General features: G+C 35.6%; 1 protein-coding gene across 1 annotated transcript; it reads left to right on the top strand.

Annotated features, from left to right (window-relative positions):
- Positions 1-191: 191 nt before the first annotated feature.
- On the top strand, positions 192-18,603 carry LOC138316088 (gamma-soluble NSF attachment protein-like). Its single transcript, XM_069257582.1, has 10 exons — positions 192-316; positions 801-868; positions 1,404-1,488; positions 1,787-1,804; positions 2,255-2,395; positions 4,008-4,074; positions 6,964-7,034; positions 8,854-9,012; positions 9,846-9,975; positions 10,863-18,603. Exons 1-10 carry the CDS (start codon positions 249-251, stop codon positions 11,013-11,015), a joined length of 960 nt encoding a protein of 319 aa, XP_069113683.1. The 5' UTR covers positions 192-248; the 3' UTR covers positions 11,016-18,603.
- The last annotated feature ends 566 nt before the right edge of the window (positions 18,604-19,169 follow it).

Genomic DNA, 19,169 nt, shown 5'->3' with positions numbered 1-19,169 from the left:
TCTGTTTCTATCTTAAATGTGAATCTGGGTATTTTGGGTACTTATGATAAAAATAATCAAAACTATTTTACGTAAAAAAATTTGTTAATAAATGTCTTAATGCAAATTTTTGTTAATAAATGTTTTCTATTCATCATATCCTGTTTTGTTATACGTGAAATAGATTCCTGAAACAGACTATAGATCTAAAAATTAATATTGGTCATGTTGATGTTTGCAGTCTGACAGCTATATGCAGCAAGAGGAGTATGGCAAGTGACATAAAACAGCGCAAAGCAGCCGAGGCTGAGGATCACATTCGTCAAGCAGAGAAATGGTAATCATCAGGGTCAGCAGGACCTTCTGTATGGCCCCCACAATGATGATAAAATGAAATCATTAAAGCTGAAAAATATATGTGTTTTAACTGACATTGCAGTAGTGTAGTATATTTTGTATGACATAGACAGAGCTGAATAGTTGTTTTTTATTACTTTAACTTTTGATAATAAGTTTAATATGCCATGATATATTATTTAGTAAATGGGTATTGCATGGCCTGGTAGACACCACATATTTTGTGTCAGTGAGGAGTTACATTTTTGTTAATGAGGTTTGGTGTATTTTATATTGTATTCACAGATTCTGACACAGATTCTGTGTCTGTCTATATATTGATTCTTACAGAAATAAGTACATGTTTAACAGCTATATATACATGCAATGTATGATATATTAAGTTTTGGATCATTCAAATGTACATTCTGTATTTCATGATTGATCACGACATGATATTGGAGATAGTTGTGTTCTTTCTTCAGCATGAAAACATCATTCTTTAAATGGAGACCAGATTTGGATGGAGCAGCATCAGAATACAACAAAGCAGGTATTGTTTATCTGGTGGCAAGTCACATTCTCATAATACTTCTCAGTTCTGATATGTAACGGTATTGTAATTAAGTAAAAATATAAATTGATTAACAAACTCTTTCATATAAAAGCATGCATTTATTTATTTATAAACAAAAGGTTTCGCATATTAACTATGATAATGGTCATTATATATCTTACATATCCTTAAGATGAAATTTAAGTCTTTGTTACTGTGTTTGTTTAAGTTTTAGTTCAAGTATATATTTTGATTGCATGCAGCTGCATCGAAATGATTTATTTAAAATTGCTTTTGCTTTCACAGAGTGTATATGAAAAACACCTCCTTTGACAAATCAGCCCTGAACATTATAATGTACCGTATATAGAATTTTCTACTTATTAACTTTGATTTTGTTACAATAAATTTTGAAATCTAATCAGCAATAATTATAACATATATCAATATGTGTGCAGCTTATATAATTATCAAATATTTAAAGAACTGTGCAAAACAAACTTCTACTTACTGTAAATTATTATTTTTCCAGCAACATGCTACAGAAATGCAAAGTGTTTAAAGGAAGCTAAAGATGCTTGTATCAAAGCAGCCGAAGTCCAACTACAAATGAATGCGTATCCTTTAATACACCAATGCTTTCTGAACCGTAGTCCAGACATTTTTTGCACTATTGTTTTTATTTGTTTTTAGAACAAGGTGAAATATTTTTTTATAATGATTTGTGAATGTGATGATTCAGACACTGTATACCTATCTGCCAGTGTCTGTCAATCACTAAAATCCGTTTTTGACTTAAATAATATTTGTTGTAACAGAATATGATGGCTTTAAATATGACATCTTTCAGACTTTGATATATTTATAGATTGTTTTACTTGCGATATAGTTTTATTTCCTTTACCGTAACTTTAGACCATTTCATGCAGCAAAGTAAGTATCACCCACTCCAAATGGCATACACACACACACACACACACCGATATATCGATCGCGACATACACACATAGCTACATCTACATTGTGAAAATTTAAACATTTATAGAAAAATATATATTAGATGTGGTATTTTTCAGAAAATATTCAGTAATTAAGAGAAGATGAAATAAAAAACATTTGTTAAAATTAATGATTTGCCTTACGCCGGTATCATATCAAATTTGAAGTCTAATAGATTAACTGGAATTATTTATAGGACATGGGACGTGTTTAGTATTACTAAATAATGCTGTGACAAAACTAAAAAGATGAAAGAGCAAACAGTCCTTTCAAATGTAGGATCATTTAAGATAAGCTACTTTCATAATTTATTAATCAATTTCAATATAACATGGTCTGTTTTGAATAAGAAAAGGTATAAGTAAACCTCTGCATTTGTTACAGGTCATACGAGCAGGCTGGACTTATCTGTAAGGAGAACAATATGATAGAAGACGCCATTAATTTGATGGAATATGCTGCCAAACTCTTCCAGGAGGATGGTTCTCCAGACACGGCAGCCCTTGTACTAGACAGAGCGGGAAAGTAAGACCTTTGGGGTCCTCTCCATGTAAATTTTAGCTTCCTAGATCAGCCCTTGTACTAGATAGAGTGGGAAATTAAGACCTTTAGGGCCCTCTCCATGTAAATCTTAGCTTCCTAGATCGGCCCTTAGAGTGGGAAAGTAAGACCTTTAGGGCCCTCTCCATGTGAATCTTAGCTTCCAAGATCGGCCCTTAGAGTGGGAAAGTAAGACCTTTAGGGCCCTCTCCATGTAAATCTTAGCTTCCTAGATCAGCCCCAGGGCCCTCTCCTTGTCAATCTTAGCTTCCTAGATCAGCCCTTGTACTAGACAAAGTGGGAAAGTAAGACCTTCAGGGCCCTCTCCATGTAAATCTTAGCTTCCTAGATCAACCCCAGGGCCCTCTCCATGTAAATCTTAGCTTCCTAGATCAGCCCCAGGGCCCTCTCCTTGTCAATCTTAGCTTCCTTGATCAACCCCAGGGCCCTCTCCTTGTCAATCTTAGCTTCCTAGATCAGCCCTTGTACTAGACAAAGTGGGAAAGTAAGACCTTCAGGGCCCTCTCCATCTAAATCTTAGCTTCCTAGATCAGCCCTTGTACTATAGACAGAGTGGGAAAGTAAGACCTTTAGGGCCCTCTCCATGTGAATCTTAGCTTCCTAGATCGGCCCTTAGAGTGGGAAAGTAAGACCTTTAGGGCCCTCTCCATGTAAATCTTAGCTTCCTAGATCGGCCCTTAGAGTGGGAAAGTAAGACCTTTAGGGCCCTCTCCATGTAAATCTTAGCTTCCTAGATCAGCCCCAGAGCCCTCTCCTTGTCAATCTTAGCTTCCTAGATCAGCCCTTGTACTAGACAAAGTGGGAAAGTAAGACCTTCAGGGCCCTCTCCATCTAAATCTTAGCTTCCTAGATCAGCCCTTGTACTATAGACAGAGTGGGAAAGTAAGACCTTTAGGGCCCTCTCCATGTAAATCTTAGCTTCCTAGATCGGCCCTTAGAGTGGGAAAGTAAGACCTTTAGGGCCCTCTCCATGTAAATCTTAGCTTCCTAGATCAGCCCCAGAGCCCTCTCCTTGTCAATCTTAGCTTCCTAGATCAGCCCTTGTACTAGACAAAGTGGGAAAGTAAGACCTTCAGGGCCCTCTCCATGTAAATCTTAGCTTCTTAGATCAACCCCAGGGCCCTCTCCATGTAAATCTTAGCTTCCTAGATCAGCCCCAGGGCCCTCTCCTTGTCAATCTTAGCTTCCTTGATCAACCCCAGGGCCCTCTCCTTGTCAATCTTAGCTTCCTAGATCAGCCCTTGTACTAGACAAATTGGGAAAGTAAGACCTTCAGGGCCCTCTCCATCTAAATCTTAGCTTCCTAGATCAGCCCTTGTACTATAGACAGAGTGGGAAAGTAAGACCTTTAGGGCCCTCTCCATCTAATTCTTAGCTTCCTAGATCAGCCCTTGTACTAGATAGAGCGGGAAATAAAGACATTTAGGACTCTCTCCATCTGAATCTTACCTTCCTCGATTCAGCAAACAAGAACCACTTACAAATCTAGAAGTGATCCTTAATTATTAAAAGATCAGCAGTAAGATATACACGCACAAAAATGCTCTTAATGGATTTTATATGTTTTGTTTTTCAGAATAGTAGAAATATCTCACCCTAGCAAGTCTGCCCAGCTATTCCAGAAAGCCTGTGATGTATCAGAGGTACAATGCCTGCTTTATTATGTTTCACAATGTAGATCCATCACTTCATTCCTTAATATATCAAGAAATTTCAAAATTATGAAAATGAGAAATTTAGAAAGGTCTATGATCATAATGAATCATAACTATGATCATAATATCTGACATTTTCTTTAACACAAGATGGTTCAATCCACATAATATCTATTCCATGCCAGTCATGTTTTCATTGTGTATGCTCAGTTGATATACATTATCATTGTATGTTTTTATGGAGGTATTTAGTACTACACATTGTACGTGGTATAAGATTGGTCTCAATTTTCTCCGAGTCAACTGACCTGTTCATGCATTCAGCATTCAGTTGTAAGCATTCAGTTGAAAATGCTTTCAATCAATGTAATTGTTAAAACTATGTCTTTTAATGATTTTTGAAAATCACCACCTTGAAAGAGATAGATACAAACTCAATATACAGGTAGGTTGTGAAAAAGAGGACAGTGTAAGAGTTTTTCACCTTTTCATGATTAACTTTGCATTCTATGGCCTTAGTCATGGATTTAAGTTGCCAAACACTGTAATTTGTTTTCTTCTGATCTTTTAAAAACAGGATTGTCATATTCTGATTATTATACCTCCGTAACAAAGTTAGGAGGGGTATACTGAAATCAGCTTGTCTGTCTGTCCGTCCATCTGTTGGTCAGAAATATCCTTGGGGGAATGTGAACAGATTTTGTATAAATGATGGCTCTGATCCCCCTGGGGCAGGAGGGGTAGGGCCCAATAGGGGAAAAAAATATCTTGATGGGAAGGGGAACAGATTTTGTATAAATGGTTACTCTGACCCTCCATATCATAAAGGCCTATGGGCCTCTTGTTTTAATTTTGGTCCTCATGGGAACCAAGTCACTATAGGAGATTTCAGAAAAGATGGCGTGACGTCACAGAAAGTTTACATCCGGTTCCTCAAAGGTACAAACACAGTATGGCGACTAATAAAAACAATAACAGATACGTACATCCCTGCTACACAATCGATACAATGACAAAAGTATATACATTCATACTTGCAAATTCTGATTTCAAAATGGTTTCTTATTGTTTCAGAGGTTACAGACATTTATATTTTTATATTTACAATTGTTTATTGCTAAATATATCTGTAGATTTTGTGTTGAAGCCAGCTTGCGAAGCGGTGCCGGGCCGTCACAATTACACGTTTTTTGTTCACACATAGAAATCCATGTAGTGAAAAAAGTTATGAATAGCTAACTGATTTCAATGTATTTTGTTTCTGTTATACATGAAAAAGCTGTTCACAATACTATTTAATATAAATATAACGAATGTGAACCACCTGGCCAGACCACGGCCGCTCGTGCATGGCTTCGCTGGATCACCTCAGGCCACAGCCCATAGTTGGGAAATTAATAATATTAATACGTAATTACCAACACATATCTCAATAAGTACTTGTAAAATATATATATTTCGTTATTTTCCATGTATATCTTGTTTTAAAGGAATGGTATAAGCCACTGTGTTACACGTAAATGCAGATCTATATGTACGTGCACGTACAGTGTGGCTGCCGATATCTCGAAAAAATAAAATGGTGAAATCGTTCTATTTCATGCTGTAGAGTGGTGTTTTTTTTTTTAATTTTTAGTCACTTTTATTCCATGGGCTGCTATGTGAAGTCCCACATTGAAGTGATTTTACTTTTAAATAATTTGAATACATGTTAGATACATATATACTACATTACAGATCGTAGTACTGTAAATGCCGACCAGGACACATTGCGCACGGCTTCGAGAATCCTAAATTACTCGAAGTTTTGTTTTAAAATATGATAAAAAGTAACTATAAACTGACTCATTTGTATGTCATTAACTAAATTCCAAAATTTCTGACGAAAAAGTTACCCAGAATACATAATTTTGTGTCTCTGAAAAATGACGAAATTCGGGATCTCGGCAGTACGTATTCGTAATGGGTGCCGTGCGATTGGGGTAAATTTTAGTTTGGTCATAATCACACATCGTAAGGTGTTTACCAAGTAAGACTTAGAAAACAGTAATCGCTTATTAAAATGTCTGTATGATATTTCGGGAAACTTGGAATTAAATTTATAATTTCAAGCTGATATTTTTATTATTGTTTAATATTCTGTCAATGTTTACACGTAGGTCTAATGGCGACCTTGTTTTTTTCTCGTGGCGGTCGAAAATGGAGTATAAACAGAGTAAAATATATGAATACCAGATGTTTATATCTATATATTATTGTTAAATATTATTATTTACACTTTTAGAAATTAAAATAACGCAATAGTTCTCGGATTGCCGTAATATTTATTACAATAAAATGTAAACAAACATTCCAAGCGGCTGTGTTCCCACCATGTTTATGTGTACAGATATACGGAGTTGTACCTTTGAGCGCCCGGATGTACCTTTGTGTGACGTCATCGCCATCTTTTCTGAAATCTCCTATACACAGGTTTCAAAATTTTTCTGGTCATTTCACCTAAGCTAATGGATCAATTTCAATGAAAATTTACAGTATTGTTTGGGGTTATGTGGAGATAGGCATGCAGGTTTTTGTTAGTCAAAATTTTAGTTGCCATGGTAACCATGTCAATACACACAGGTTAAAATTTGTCCGAACAACTTGTTAATTTCCTGTGACCATGATATATTTTCAAGAACAAGTCAGACACCTCTAATGAGAGGAAGTGGCTTACATTTCTAGTTACTACATTTTCGAGCACTCCAGTTTTCCACAACCTGTTAAACCTGGCACATCTTTAAATGTCCCAACTCTAAATAGGACGGAAAATAGATAACCCTAAACTTTGCCCTAAAATTTTTACAAATGATAGTGAATGTGTAAATTTTGTTGTAGATTGAAGATAAACCCCGACAATGTGCAGAGTTTATTGGAAAGTCATCCAGGATATTGATCCACCTACAAAAGTAAGTATCCGAGCATGGTCGCTTGATCCACTTGTTGATGTGAAGTCCTGTGTTAAGGTCTAAGCTTGAATATAGTGATATTGGCAACTGTCAATTTACAAAAATACATTATAGACGTAACTATATTACAATGTTTGACAATCTTTGTCATTCTGATCTTCCAGAGTTACTTCCATTAATTACAATCCTTCAGGAAGGGAAGTAACTCTTGTAGATCAGAATGAACAGTGTACGTTATGCCCACATTCCAGGATCACAGAAGGGGAACATGAAGTGTTGACCTTGTCTGTCCAACCCTGATTCATTTCGAATTAACCTTTAGATTTTATTACTGGGACGACTGATTTTCATTAAACTTTGTCAGGGCTCTCGCTGGGCTCAGGTGACCTATTCTAATCGCCTTTTGTCCATCGTCGTGCGGCGTGCGGCGTATGGCGATAAACAATTTACATTTTTGAATTCTTCTCCTAAACTGCTGAACCAAATTTGTTGAAATTTTGCAGAAACCTTCCATAGCCAACGGTCAACCAAAATTGTGAATAATATGGTCCCAGCTTTAAGTTTACTATAGTTTATATAGGAAAAACACATTTATGAGCATTATTTGCTCAATTTCCATAGGAAATGAGAGAAATTTTGTTAGAATTATTAGCCTGAGATAATGTTTTAACATCATATCAATATTGGTCCTGGCTGACCCCTAGGGGCCACAAGGGCGAGGCCAAAAGGTGTCAAAATGGGTTAAAATTTCAAAAATCTTCTTCTGAATTCACAGATTTGATGTAACCAGATACTCTTCATAGATTAAAAGGTCTTAAGACCCTTTACAAAAAGTGTGAATTTCACGGTCCTGGTATCTTAGATTTTCCCCTAGATAGGGGGTAAAATCTGTTAAAGTTTATATTGGAAAAACACATTTATCAGAGTGTTATTTGCTCAATTTTCATAGGAAATGAGTCACACTCGATAAGAATTATTAGCCTGAGATAGCATTTTAACATCATATTGGTCCTGGCCGACCCCCAAGGGCAGAGGGGCGGGGCTAAAAGGGGTCAAAATGATAAAAGAAAAAAAATTTAATCTTTATCAGAATTCACAGATTTGATGTAACCACTCTTCATAGGTCTTAAGGCTCTTTACAAAAATTGTAAATTTCATAGAGCTTGGATTTCAGATTTTCCCCTGGGTAGCGGATCAAATTTACCGTAGGAAAAACACTTTTATGAGCATTTTTTGCTCAATTTTCATAGGAAATGAGTCAAACTTGGTTAGAATTATTACCCTGTGATATAGCATTTTAACACATCCATATTGGTCCTAGCTGAACCCCAGGGACCAGTGGGGCGGGGCCAAACGTGGTCAAAATGACTAAAATGTCAAAAAATCTTCTTTTGAATTCAGAGATTTGATGGAACCAAATACTCTTCATTGATTAAAAAGTCAAATTTATAAAATCACTGACTGATTTCAAGGGCCTGGTAGGTCAATATATATATATAGTGTTTATATGTCTTTGTTTTATTATGTATCCGAACTCAGGTGAACGCTAAGGCCCATATGTCTCTTGTTCACAATTCCTCAAGTTGATTTTCACAATGCTGAAGGCCCCAGCCCCATTCCCACAAAAGTGAGAGAGAGCCTTGCTTGTATATATAGACATTACCTCGTTACCCTGAACTCAATCGACTGTGGAATTTTGTAGTATTTACTAACTTCCTTTTCCTTAATCTGGACGTAAGTATATAAATATACAAAAAGTGTAGATTTAAATAAAGAATCTGGAATTTTAAAATGTCTTAATTTTGACTGTTTGTCACAGGTATGATGAGGCACTGGCAGGGCTAAAGAGAGAAATAGACTATCTGGCTGCTGTTGAAAACTTCCCTGCTATAAGTCGAGTCCTCATTGGTGCTATATTGGTTTACCTGAAGCAGAACGATCCAGTAGGAGCAGAACAGTTCTACAATTCCGCCCTTGGGTAAGGATCATACCAATTCTAACTCAGATGATAGCTTTGATAGCTGAGTGAGTTCTACAATTCTGCCCTTGGGGAAGGATCATACCAATTCTAACTCAGATAATAGCTTTGAAAGCTGAGTGAGTTCTACAATTCCGCCCTTGGGTAAGGATCATACCAATTCTAACTCAGATGATAGCTTTGATAGCTGAGTGAGTTCTACAATTCTGCCCTTGGGGAAGGATCATACCAATTCTAACTCAGATAGTAGCTTTGATAGCTGAGCGAGTTCTACAATTCCGCCCTTGGATACTTAGTATGGGTCCACCATGGCAAGAGAGTGTGTCAATGTACTGAAACCAGTAAATATGACTTATATTTTGACCTTCTAAAGGTTTTTTCTGGACTCTCTCCTACGTTATAAAGAACCAGAACTTTACACATGATGTACGAGTCCACCCCAGTGAAGTGGCGTGGTGCATACCAAATCAGGTCACTGTGACCTAACGGGAGTATTTAAGAAAAAGCCTGTCTGGATGCTCTCTCTCATATTTACAGTCACTGGAAATCATACTTGATTTATGGATCCATCTAGGATTGACAGTATAATGTGTAAAAATCAGCTCTTCTTCTTTTAGAAGCTCTCCTATCTATGAGCTGGAAGATCTTCTGAGAAGACGTCTCTTCTTAGTAGAGCGCAAATCGAGTTGGGCTCTGCTATATGGGTCCTTCTAGGCAACCTCTTGACACATACAGCAGGGTTGAGTTGCCAAATTGTCTATCGGGTAATTTAGTTGGATTAACTATTTTGAACTATTGTTGTATAATATATGACCATGTATACTTGTTTACAGGTATCCTGGGTTTGGTGACAGTGAGGAGGCAGCGTTAATTGACGAGTTGATCCAAACCTACAGTGACGGAGATGAGGAGGGCTGTCGTGCAGCACTAGCCTCCCCAACCATCAAATTCATGGACAATGCTGTGAGTAGACACCAATAAAGTTTAGCTAGTGAGACTATTTCCTTTTTTTCACCAAATTATTCAGAATAATAATGGACTTTGAGTGAAGATCAATACCATATCCCGTTGTAACTCAGCCCACGGGGCCCAAAGGACCGGTGAGTTTGTGCGGCATGCTTCTCAGGGGCAGGATCAGGGGCAGGATCAGGGGCGGCCCAATAAGGGGAAATAGAGGTTATAGTTTGAATTGCTATTAGTGATGTGTGCATATCTTGGCTCTGACCCCCTGAGGGTGAAAGAGTAGAACCCAAATAGGGAATTTAGAGATAGACTTTTAAAATCCTTTAGGAAATAAACCCTGCATCTGTATTCAGAACATTACTTGGTATAATAAACCTGGTGATAGCTACATGCCTTACGAGCCTCTTGTTGTAATCTTTATAGTAATGCCAAGAAATAAATATTGATTTATCATGATTACTTCTCAAAGCTAGTTATCATTCTGCCTCTGATTAGGGCCAGCTTCAGAGATGCTGTAGCTCTTGTGTTAATCACAATGTCTCCCCACATTTGGTTTCCAGTGATTTTCTTGAAAACCAATTTGATTATTTGAAATTGTATAATGTATTGTGTTAGCTGATAGTATGTAGACGTATAATAAGGGTTTTAATTTTTCCTGAATAATCCCAGATGGTTGTCTTAATTTAATGACAGTTGGTGTAGATGGGTAATGTTTTGAAAAATAAAACCCAACATGGCAACTGTGGCCTTTTTCTGATTGCCTGAATTCAATGAACATTCGTTTACTTCATGTGAACACTAAATACATCTATATACTGTTTTAAGGAGTATTATTACATGTTTGATATTTCATTACATTGGTGCTGAATGTATGTTGTTTGTTGTAGTTTGCTAAACTAGCTAGAGATATGGAGATACCTGCTGGTATGGGTCGTAGAGCTCCCAGGAACCAGGAAACAGCAGGTATTCCTTCAGGTACCAATCAATCCTCTAGGGCACAGCTAGAGGACGAGGACCTGGAGGAGGGAGGCCTGTGTTGAGGAGTCCTACAGGAGTTAGTGCTGTCAAGAGAGATAATCTTAATTAAGTTGTATCAAGGGAAGCAATCCAATAGGGAGACAACCAGATCTAGACCTATCCACAAGAATGGGACTTTCCATTCCATGGGGTTGCAGTTTGTATAAGGATTGTACTACGGACTGTGCTATCAGAATAGATTGTTTGTCTTTACTTACAAGTCTGCACCAAGTTAAAGTACAACTGTTATCATGTTCCAGTAATTGATGTAACAGAGATTGTGCAAAAATGGCATTCTGTACTAATATTATGAATCAAATGATAGATAAATGTTCGCTCACTTGGTTCGAAGGACTATGGTGAGCTTATGTGATACCGTGGCGTCCGGCATCCGTCTGTCTGTCAACAATCAATACCTTCTCCATAACCACTGGTTGGAATTCAACAAAATTTGACTGGTAGCATCCGCATGGGTTACTGACTGAAAATTGTGCAAATGATGGGGCTGACCCCTCGGGGCCTGAGGGGCGGGGTCAAAAGGGGTCAATTAGGCTACTTTTTTCATATAAATTACTTCCTCTCTGAAACTATGTATTGGATACTATATTCGTATGGTATCTATAGCATCATTATATGGTTGTGATTCAAAATTAAACAAATTGTGGGGTCAGTTTTGCAAATTTTTCTAATTCTAAAATTTAAGAGTCTTTGTGATAATAATTTAAAAAAAAAAACAGGTGAGCGATACAGGCCATCTGGGCCTCTTGTTTTTCTTTCATAATCAACTGCAAGAGCCTTATCTTTCATTTGGGAAAAATTAATGTGATTTACAACATGGATCTTGAGAGGATTTTGATAATTTCTATGCAATGTATTGATATTACATGGCAGATACGTGAAATACTCTCCATATACTAAAGTATACTTATTTTGGTGCATGTTTTACCAACAGGTTAGTATAGTAATGAGTTGCTGGAGACACTATCGTATATTTCTATTAGAAGTTCCATTCATATCTAATTGCAGATTCATTATTTCACAGTCGCAAGGTACTGACAGCAGGGTTGGGTACTCTGGCTTTCCTCCACTTCCTAAACCTGGCATGTCATTAAATGACATTGACTGTTAATGGGATGTTAAACCAATCCAACCAAATCATCCTTCCAGCAATTTACTGCCGACACAACAATACTGTGATCACTACATCAGCATGCTGTCACTCACTCTCAATAACTTGGTCACAGTGTTGGTGATGTAATCTCGACGGTGCCAGCAGGTGGTGCTGTTACGTCATACACATGTGTAAGCTTACTATTTAGGTAAATTATAGCTGCAATGATTAAGCGACAATGATTATTACAGGACTCCTAGCAATTACTAAAGTAGTTTACATATTATAGGGTTACGTTCAGTATGTACAGTAATTACTGAGTCAAACCTGACATCAGTGTGGATTAGTTTTTGACAAGTGTTGAAACATTATCATGGAGAAATCGAAGACTGAAATGTAACCCAAAAATACTAAACGTATGAATCAGGAAATCAGACTGCAGCTATGTACAATAGATAAAGGTATTTTACTTATAGTATTTCTGTGAGTTGGCTTTCGGTGATTTTTTTAAACAAATGAAATATTATTTAATCTCAGAACGATGCCCAAAATATTTGTAATGGTAGATCTAATGTTGTTTGGTTTTCTGTGAAAATCTTACTCATTTAATCTACAGGAGTTGGTCTACATACTGTATTGTATGATAGCCTGTATTGTTTGCAACACATTGTGCTTCCAAACCTTACTTCGAGATAAAACATGTGTACCATTAACAAGATCGTGCTGCAGATAACTTTAGGTGATCTCCAGCTGTAATAAAAATTAACCAAACCAACGATGACAATGCACAGTCAATGTCAGTGCTTACGTGCTGCCAATTTAGACATAATATGTGATACAAGTAATGATCTTGATGTTAGTATCTGTTTTAAACCTCTTTCTTAAATCTTCTGTGACTTGTCTACAGTGTTATAATACTGTTAACATGGATACTGGAACTGCCGGAAAAGGAGTAGGCCTAATATGCCGTAACAACTGTATCATAGTCTATATAATGGAAAAGGACACTCGTATGACATCCTAAGCAAGGATGTATTGTACGGTTTGTGTTGCCTGATGCCTATTACTGTAGCTAATGTATATTGCCTCGATCTCTTGATTAATCAAATAGATATGACAAAAACAATCAAATCAAGTTGTTGTACTGGTATCAGGTTGTAAGTATAAATAAGTGGCTAACCTCTCATTGTATTTAACGACAGTACCGGGTTAACACGCTCAACAAAGTCGTCCATTTTGACAGTAGTTCAGCTAGGCTACTGAAAAGGGAGTTTCCCGCAACATTTGTGTATGATGTAATAACACCACCTGCCAGCACCGTCAAGATAAAATCACCAACACTGTGACCAAGTTATCGAGAGTGTAGCAACAGCGTGCCAGGCAATAGCGACAGCATCCTGATGTAGTGATCAACCGAAACCGTTCACAGTATTGTTGCATCAGCAGTAATATTATGAATTAATGTCACTTCAATGCTATTATCAATGAACGTGATACTTTACAGTGCTGGTAACTCAGTGTTTGACCCATATGTAAATGACTTTTGCTCATAAAAGTTAGCCATTCCTATACCTAAGCTAGTTCTGTAAATGGACACATTTTTATAGTAATAAAATTTTAGCATTTCTCTTGTCAGAACTTTTACACCTTAAGGACTAGATATGGTAATGGCTCTTTTTGACCCCTAAATCTACCAAATAAAGTATTTAGAAATTAAGTTGGTGCGTTTGAAATATTGAATACGTCCCTGATAAAAACTTAATGATGTTTTTGTTGACAGAAAGTATGTTTTTGCAATATAACCATGGTAACTTTGCATAAATTATGCAAATTTGAAAATTTGGTCAATTTTTGCATATTTTTTGATAGTTTTTCTTTTAAAAGCATTAGAGCACAACCTTGAACAAACTTTATATTCAAGTGGATTAGCAGATCGGAAGAATACATCATTGTGCGAAATATGAAGTTTGTTCTAGAATGCGCTCTATGTTAACTATAGATGAAAAACTGCATAAAAAAGGCCAATTTTGATGAAATTTTTACATTTTGCATAATTTATGTATAATAAAAATGGTTGCAATGGCAACTAGCACTACTACATTACCTCAAATATGTCAGATATGTAGTTAATATTTGAAATACAAGATTAACATCTTAAAATAAGACTTTGAAAAATAGTGGATTTGGGGGCCACAAAAGACCCTTACCATACCTAGTCCTTTAAGGGAGATTTATACATTGTATGGTAGGTTGAGATAATTCTTTTTCATTTGTTTTTTTTTTTTTACAAATACACTAATATGTAAATTCATCATTGCACTAATTTGATCAAAACTAATTATGCGCTTAAAATTGATTACGCAAAAATAAACATGTTTTAGTATCACAGAGGTAAATCATGTGTATACTTGATGACAGTGTATATACCAATCGTTAACATACCACAACTACATTTCTCACCTAATCACCATTCTATGTACATGTTGATAGGTGACAAGGTCACCTTATGTGGAGGTTATCTGCCCTAGGCATGTGCAATATTGTTATATTCCATATTTATACTATTTATACTGAAATGTCAAAGGCCCAATATGTACCATATGTCTTGATGAAATTTCAGGAAAGAAAACTGAGAACAATGCCATTTAATAACCAGGCAGATATCAGAATAGAACAGAGTAAAACTGAGTGATCGGTGTTCAGATGAAAGTGTAATTAAGATGGGACCCACTGAAACATTGATCACACCTTAGTTAGACAACATGCAGCATTTCTGCTTTAAACAGCGACTAGACTACCAAACAGTTTAGGCAGAATTCTACATGTATCAGTAGTGATCAGTGAATCATATCCCTGCAGGTCCAGTGTGAAAAGTCTGCAATACATGTTGATTAGGATAATAATTACTATTACCTTTACTGCAGTAGACACTGCTTTATAAAGAAATGACCCCACAAATTATTTCATATAAATATACAAATACTAGATGTTGACTGCTGCTCTGCCAATACTCAAAGTCTGATATTACCTTCAATATTGCTGATATGTAAATTAATCTGAACAAGATCTTTGAATTTAAACAAGGTCAAGATTGAATTTTCACTAAAATATTAGAAGTTACTTATATTGGGCCTTTTAGAAATATGATTTAGAGTGTCTGTGTGAAAACGAATTACCTTGCTGTCGATATTGGTTTTACTGTGAATATGGTTGTCATATGTTAGGACAGAACTCACTTTACATCCAGAAGTTTGTTTGGTTGAGATGGTAAACATAAACTGGTTACAACTACCTGGAAACTCATAAAGACAACCTGTAATTTGTTTTGTATTCTACAATAGTGTATGCTGCCAATGCAATGTTATATTAATCTCCTACTGCTGTCTTTTTATATATCAACATTTCCTCATGGAATTTATTTTTGTCTTTAGCCCATTATCATCAGGTGGTGGGCTATTTAAATCGCTCTTCGTCCGTGGTCCGTCGTTCATTCTTCCATATAACATTTCTTGTTACCACTATTTCTCAGAAAGGGCTGATGGGATCTTTCTCAAATTTCATATGTAGGTTTCCTTAGGGCCCTAGTTGTACATATCAAATTTTGGGACCAATCAGTCAACAAGATGACCGCCAGGCAGCCATCTTGGGTTTTGATAGTTAAAGTTTGTTATAGCTATTTCTCAGAAAGTCCAGAAGGGATCTCTCTCAAATTGTATATGTAGGTTCCCCTAGGGGGCTAATTGTGCATATTACATTTTGGGACTGATCGGTCAACAAGATGGCCGACAGGCCACCATCTAAGATTTTGATAATTGAAGATTATTACCACTAATTCTCAAAGTACTGAAGGGATCTGTCTCAAATTTCATGTGCAGGTTTCCCTAGGGGTCTAGTTTTGCGTATTGCATTTTGGGATTGATCAGTTAACAAGATAGCCATCTTGGATTTTGATAATTTAAGTTTCTTACTGTTTGAGAAGCAGAGAAAAGATCCCTCTTTCTATTGTCAGACATACATTATTCTTTGGTGGGCGCCAAAATCACTCTGGGATCTCTTTGTTATAATTGTGGAGTTATCTGCCCCTATTATCAGGTAACCATTGGTAATGTCTTTATTTGTGAGTTATCTGCCCCTATGATCAGGTAACCAGTGGTAATGTCTTTATTTGTGAGTTATCTGCCCCTGTGATCAGGTAACCAGTGGTAATGTCTTTATTTGTGAGTTATCTGCCCCTGTGATCAGGTAACCAGTGGTAATGTCTTTATTTGTGAGTTATCTGCCCCTATGATCAGGTAACCAGTGGTAATGTCTTTATTTGTGAGATATCTGCACTTGTGATCAGGTAACCGTTGGTAATGTCTTTATTTGTGAGATATCTGCCCTTGTGTTCAGGTAACCGTTGGTAATGTCTTTATTTGTGAGTTATCTCCCCCTATGATCAGGTAATCTGAAGTTGTCTGGTTTAGAAATAAAAGGTGCTTTTATTTATGAGAAAATCAATATGTAACTGATTATAAGTTTGATGAATACTATTAACTTTTAGCCCACCATTATCTGGTGATGGGTTGTTTAAATCACCTGTTGTCTTTGACCTCGACCTAACTTTGAATTATTACTTAGCAATATTTCTCAGAAAGTAATGAATATAATAAATATGTTCCCATTTCAAGTCACTTGCAAACAAAATGACCAACAGTTACTGGCAGGATTTTAAAACAATGTATACAGAAATATGGCATGTACATTGTTTTTGAAAAAAAATCCTAGTCTTTAATTCGTAAATGTCTGATGTAAGTTTTAATGTTTTAAACAAAATAAAGAAGGACTGAAAAGAGGGTCTCTCTACATGATATTTATAATGTTACTTTTAGGACATAGCAATCAGTTTGACATTTAAGTTGTACTGTGTTTATTAAAACATTATAACCATATAGATATAGAGCATAAACAATGTTCTTTTTCTCTAAATTGTTCATGAACAATTGTTTTATGTCAGCAACAACATGATGATGTATTTCAGTGATATATTTAGTGTTGATGTTAATGTGGAGACATACAATGTTATGTTATGTTTTGTTTTCATTGTGTTATTGTCTGACAAACTATTATTGACTCTTATAAGTTAATTGTTTGAGAACGTTGGATTGTGTTTTTTGTTATTAATCTGGACAGGTATATTGTAACACAGTTTGAATGATGTTTCCCTACTTAAAGGGGTTGTGTATTCAGATTGACATTGGATTACAATAACTTTATATCAATTCTCTGTCCTTTTTATATAGAATGTAGGTTTGAACGTTTCATTGTGTGTTGTAATAATAACCTTCTATCTATGTCCAATGCAAGACATACTTTTCAATAATTTATTTTCGTAAGGTTACATAGTTGTCTGCTCTTGAGCAGGTTAAACAGTTGTCTGCCCTTGAGCAGGTTACACAGTTGTCCGCCCTTGGGCAGGTTACATAGTTATCTGCTCTTGAGTTCAATGTCATATAGTTTGTGTATGAGAAAACACTGATTTTCTCTAACAAATCTGATACAGTGTGTAAAGTGTTTTAATTGGTCAATCATAAGAATGTGTATTAAATGTAACAGCAGTTGTGTAAGTGAACATAGACAATGTAAGCTCTAGATGATGGTGGCACAGTAGGTCACATAAATCATAAGACTCTTTCATATGGTGATATGAAGGATAGGGATATTTTACCCGAGGATCACAAAATGTGGTATAACCCCAGGCTTTTGGTAAGGAATTTACAGCTTTTTGTGACCCTGAGGGTAGAATATCCCAATTCTTCATATCCACATATGAAAAGATATTTTTCTCTCATTATAACCTTGAAATGTATCTTACTATTTTTCGATTAAGATGTCACACCATTTTTAATTCAAACTGCAATAATTAATTGAAAGAAAATTATACCGAGACTGCAAGTAAATTCTCCATATATGAAAATTGTATCTTTAACATAAATCCTATGGTATATATTCTTTAAAAGTAAAACCTGCCTTGTTTCTAAAATCATGTTAAAATTTTAAAAAGAAAATTGTTATTTTGTTGACACAGTGTTTGTTACAAGGTGTTGCATGGGTAGCCATGTGATACAGTCTCAGACATTGGTGATTGCAAGAGATAAACCAGTAGGACACCCACATATATTAAAACAAGTACATTCATTGTGATGTGATAGTATGCTAGGAACATACTACAGATATCCTCATTTTTGTTTTAAAGGTGATCAGTTGATTAGAAGAATAAAATGAAAAAAATCATGGTAAGTAAATTAGGATTTCTTTTCCATTGGTAAATTATTTTTTACTTGAAAAGTTATGTCCATATATTATATGTGTGCACTAAAAGTTTTAATCATTGCATATGTGAGTTAGGAATGAGAGACTTAGTAGTTCCTGTAAAAGGAATCTTGGTAACTTATATCAGATTTATCTTGTCCTAAGTAAATATTTGATTTTAAGATGATAATAAACATTCCTCAAACATGTCTTTTTGCTTTGTTAGAAAAATGAGAAATAATATTATCAAGGCCTGAAATGATAATATTTCTCTTAATTATTTAAGGATTAACTTGAATATATTTTTTTATGTAATGGAGATATAACATAAAAATCTGAGTGTACTCTAAATAATACTGATTTGCAGTTTATGATGAAAGTACAATATGAATTTTTGTGTTTCATCTTCATAACATAAAAAATATACTGTATTCAAATTAATCCTTATAATTCAATTTACTAAAGATAATCTATTCATAGTTCCAAATTCATTTCAGGACTCTTTATTTTCTATGAAATAATTCTGAAGTTATATCAGCCAATCAGAAGCTACATTACAAACGGCGACGCCATTTTTGCTCTTTATGGGATGCTCAAGTAAATTTTTAAGCCAATGAAAATGCCTTTTACAAGTACTTTTGAACTATATAGGGATATTTGTTAAACAACCACTGAGTACTTCTTATTTGACGTTTTGGTGACAATAACAGTGTGAACATTGATATTTGTTAAACAACCACTGAGTACTTCTTATTTAACGTTTTGGTGACAATAA

The sequence above is a fragment of the Argopecten irradians genome, chromosome 2 (assembly GCF_041381155.1).
Source record: "Argopecten irradians isolate NY chromosome 2, Ai_NY, whole genome shotgun sequence".
Lineage (NCBI taxonomy): Eukaryota > Metazoa > Mollusca > Bivalvia > Pectinida > Pectinidae > Argopecten > Argopecten irradians.
Note: the sequence above shows the minus strand (reverse complement) of the source record. Positions and strands in the feature narration are given on the sequence as shown.

Excerpts from the sequence above, each read along its gene's own strand:
- LOC138316088 (XM_069257582.1), top strand. The coding sequence starts at position 249 with ATGGCAAGTGACATAAAACAGCGCAAAGCAGCCGAGGCTGAGGATCAC. Across the intron at positions 869-1,403 it reads ATCAGAATACAACAAAGCAG|CAACATGCTACAGAAATGCA; the intron begins GTATTGTTTATC and ends TTATTTTTCCAG. Across the intron at positions 9,976-10,862 it reads TCAAATTCATGGACAATGCT|TTTGCTAAACTAGCTAGAGA; the intron begins GTGAGTAGACAC and ends TGTTTGTTGTAG.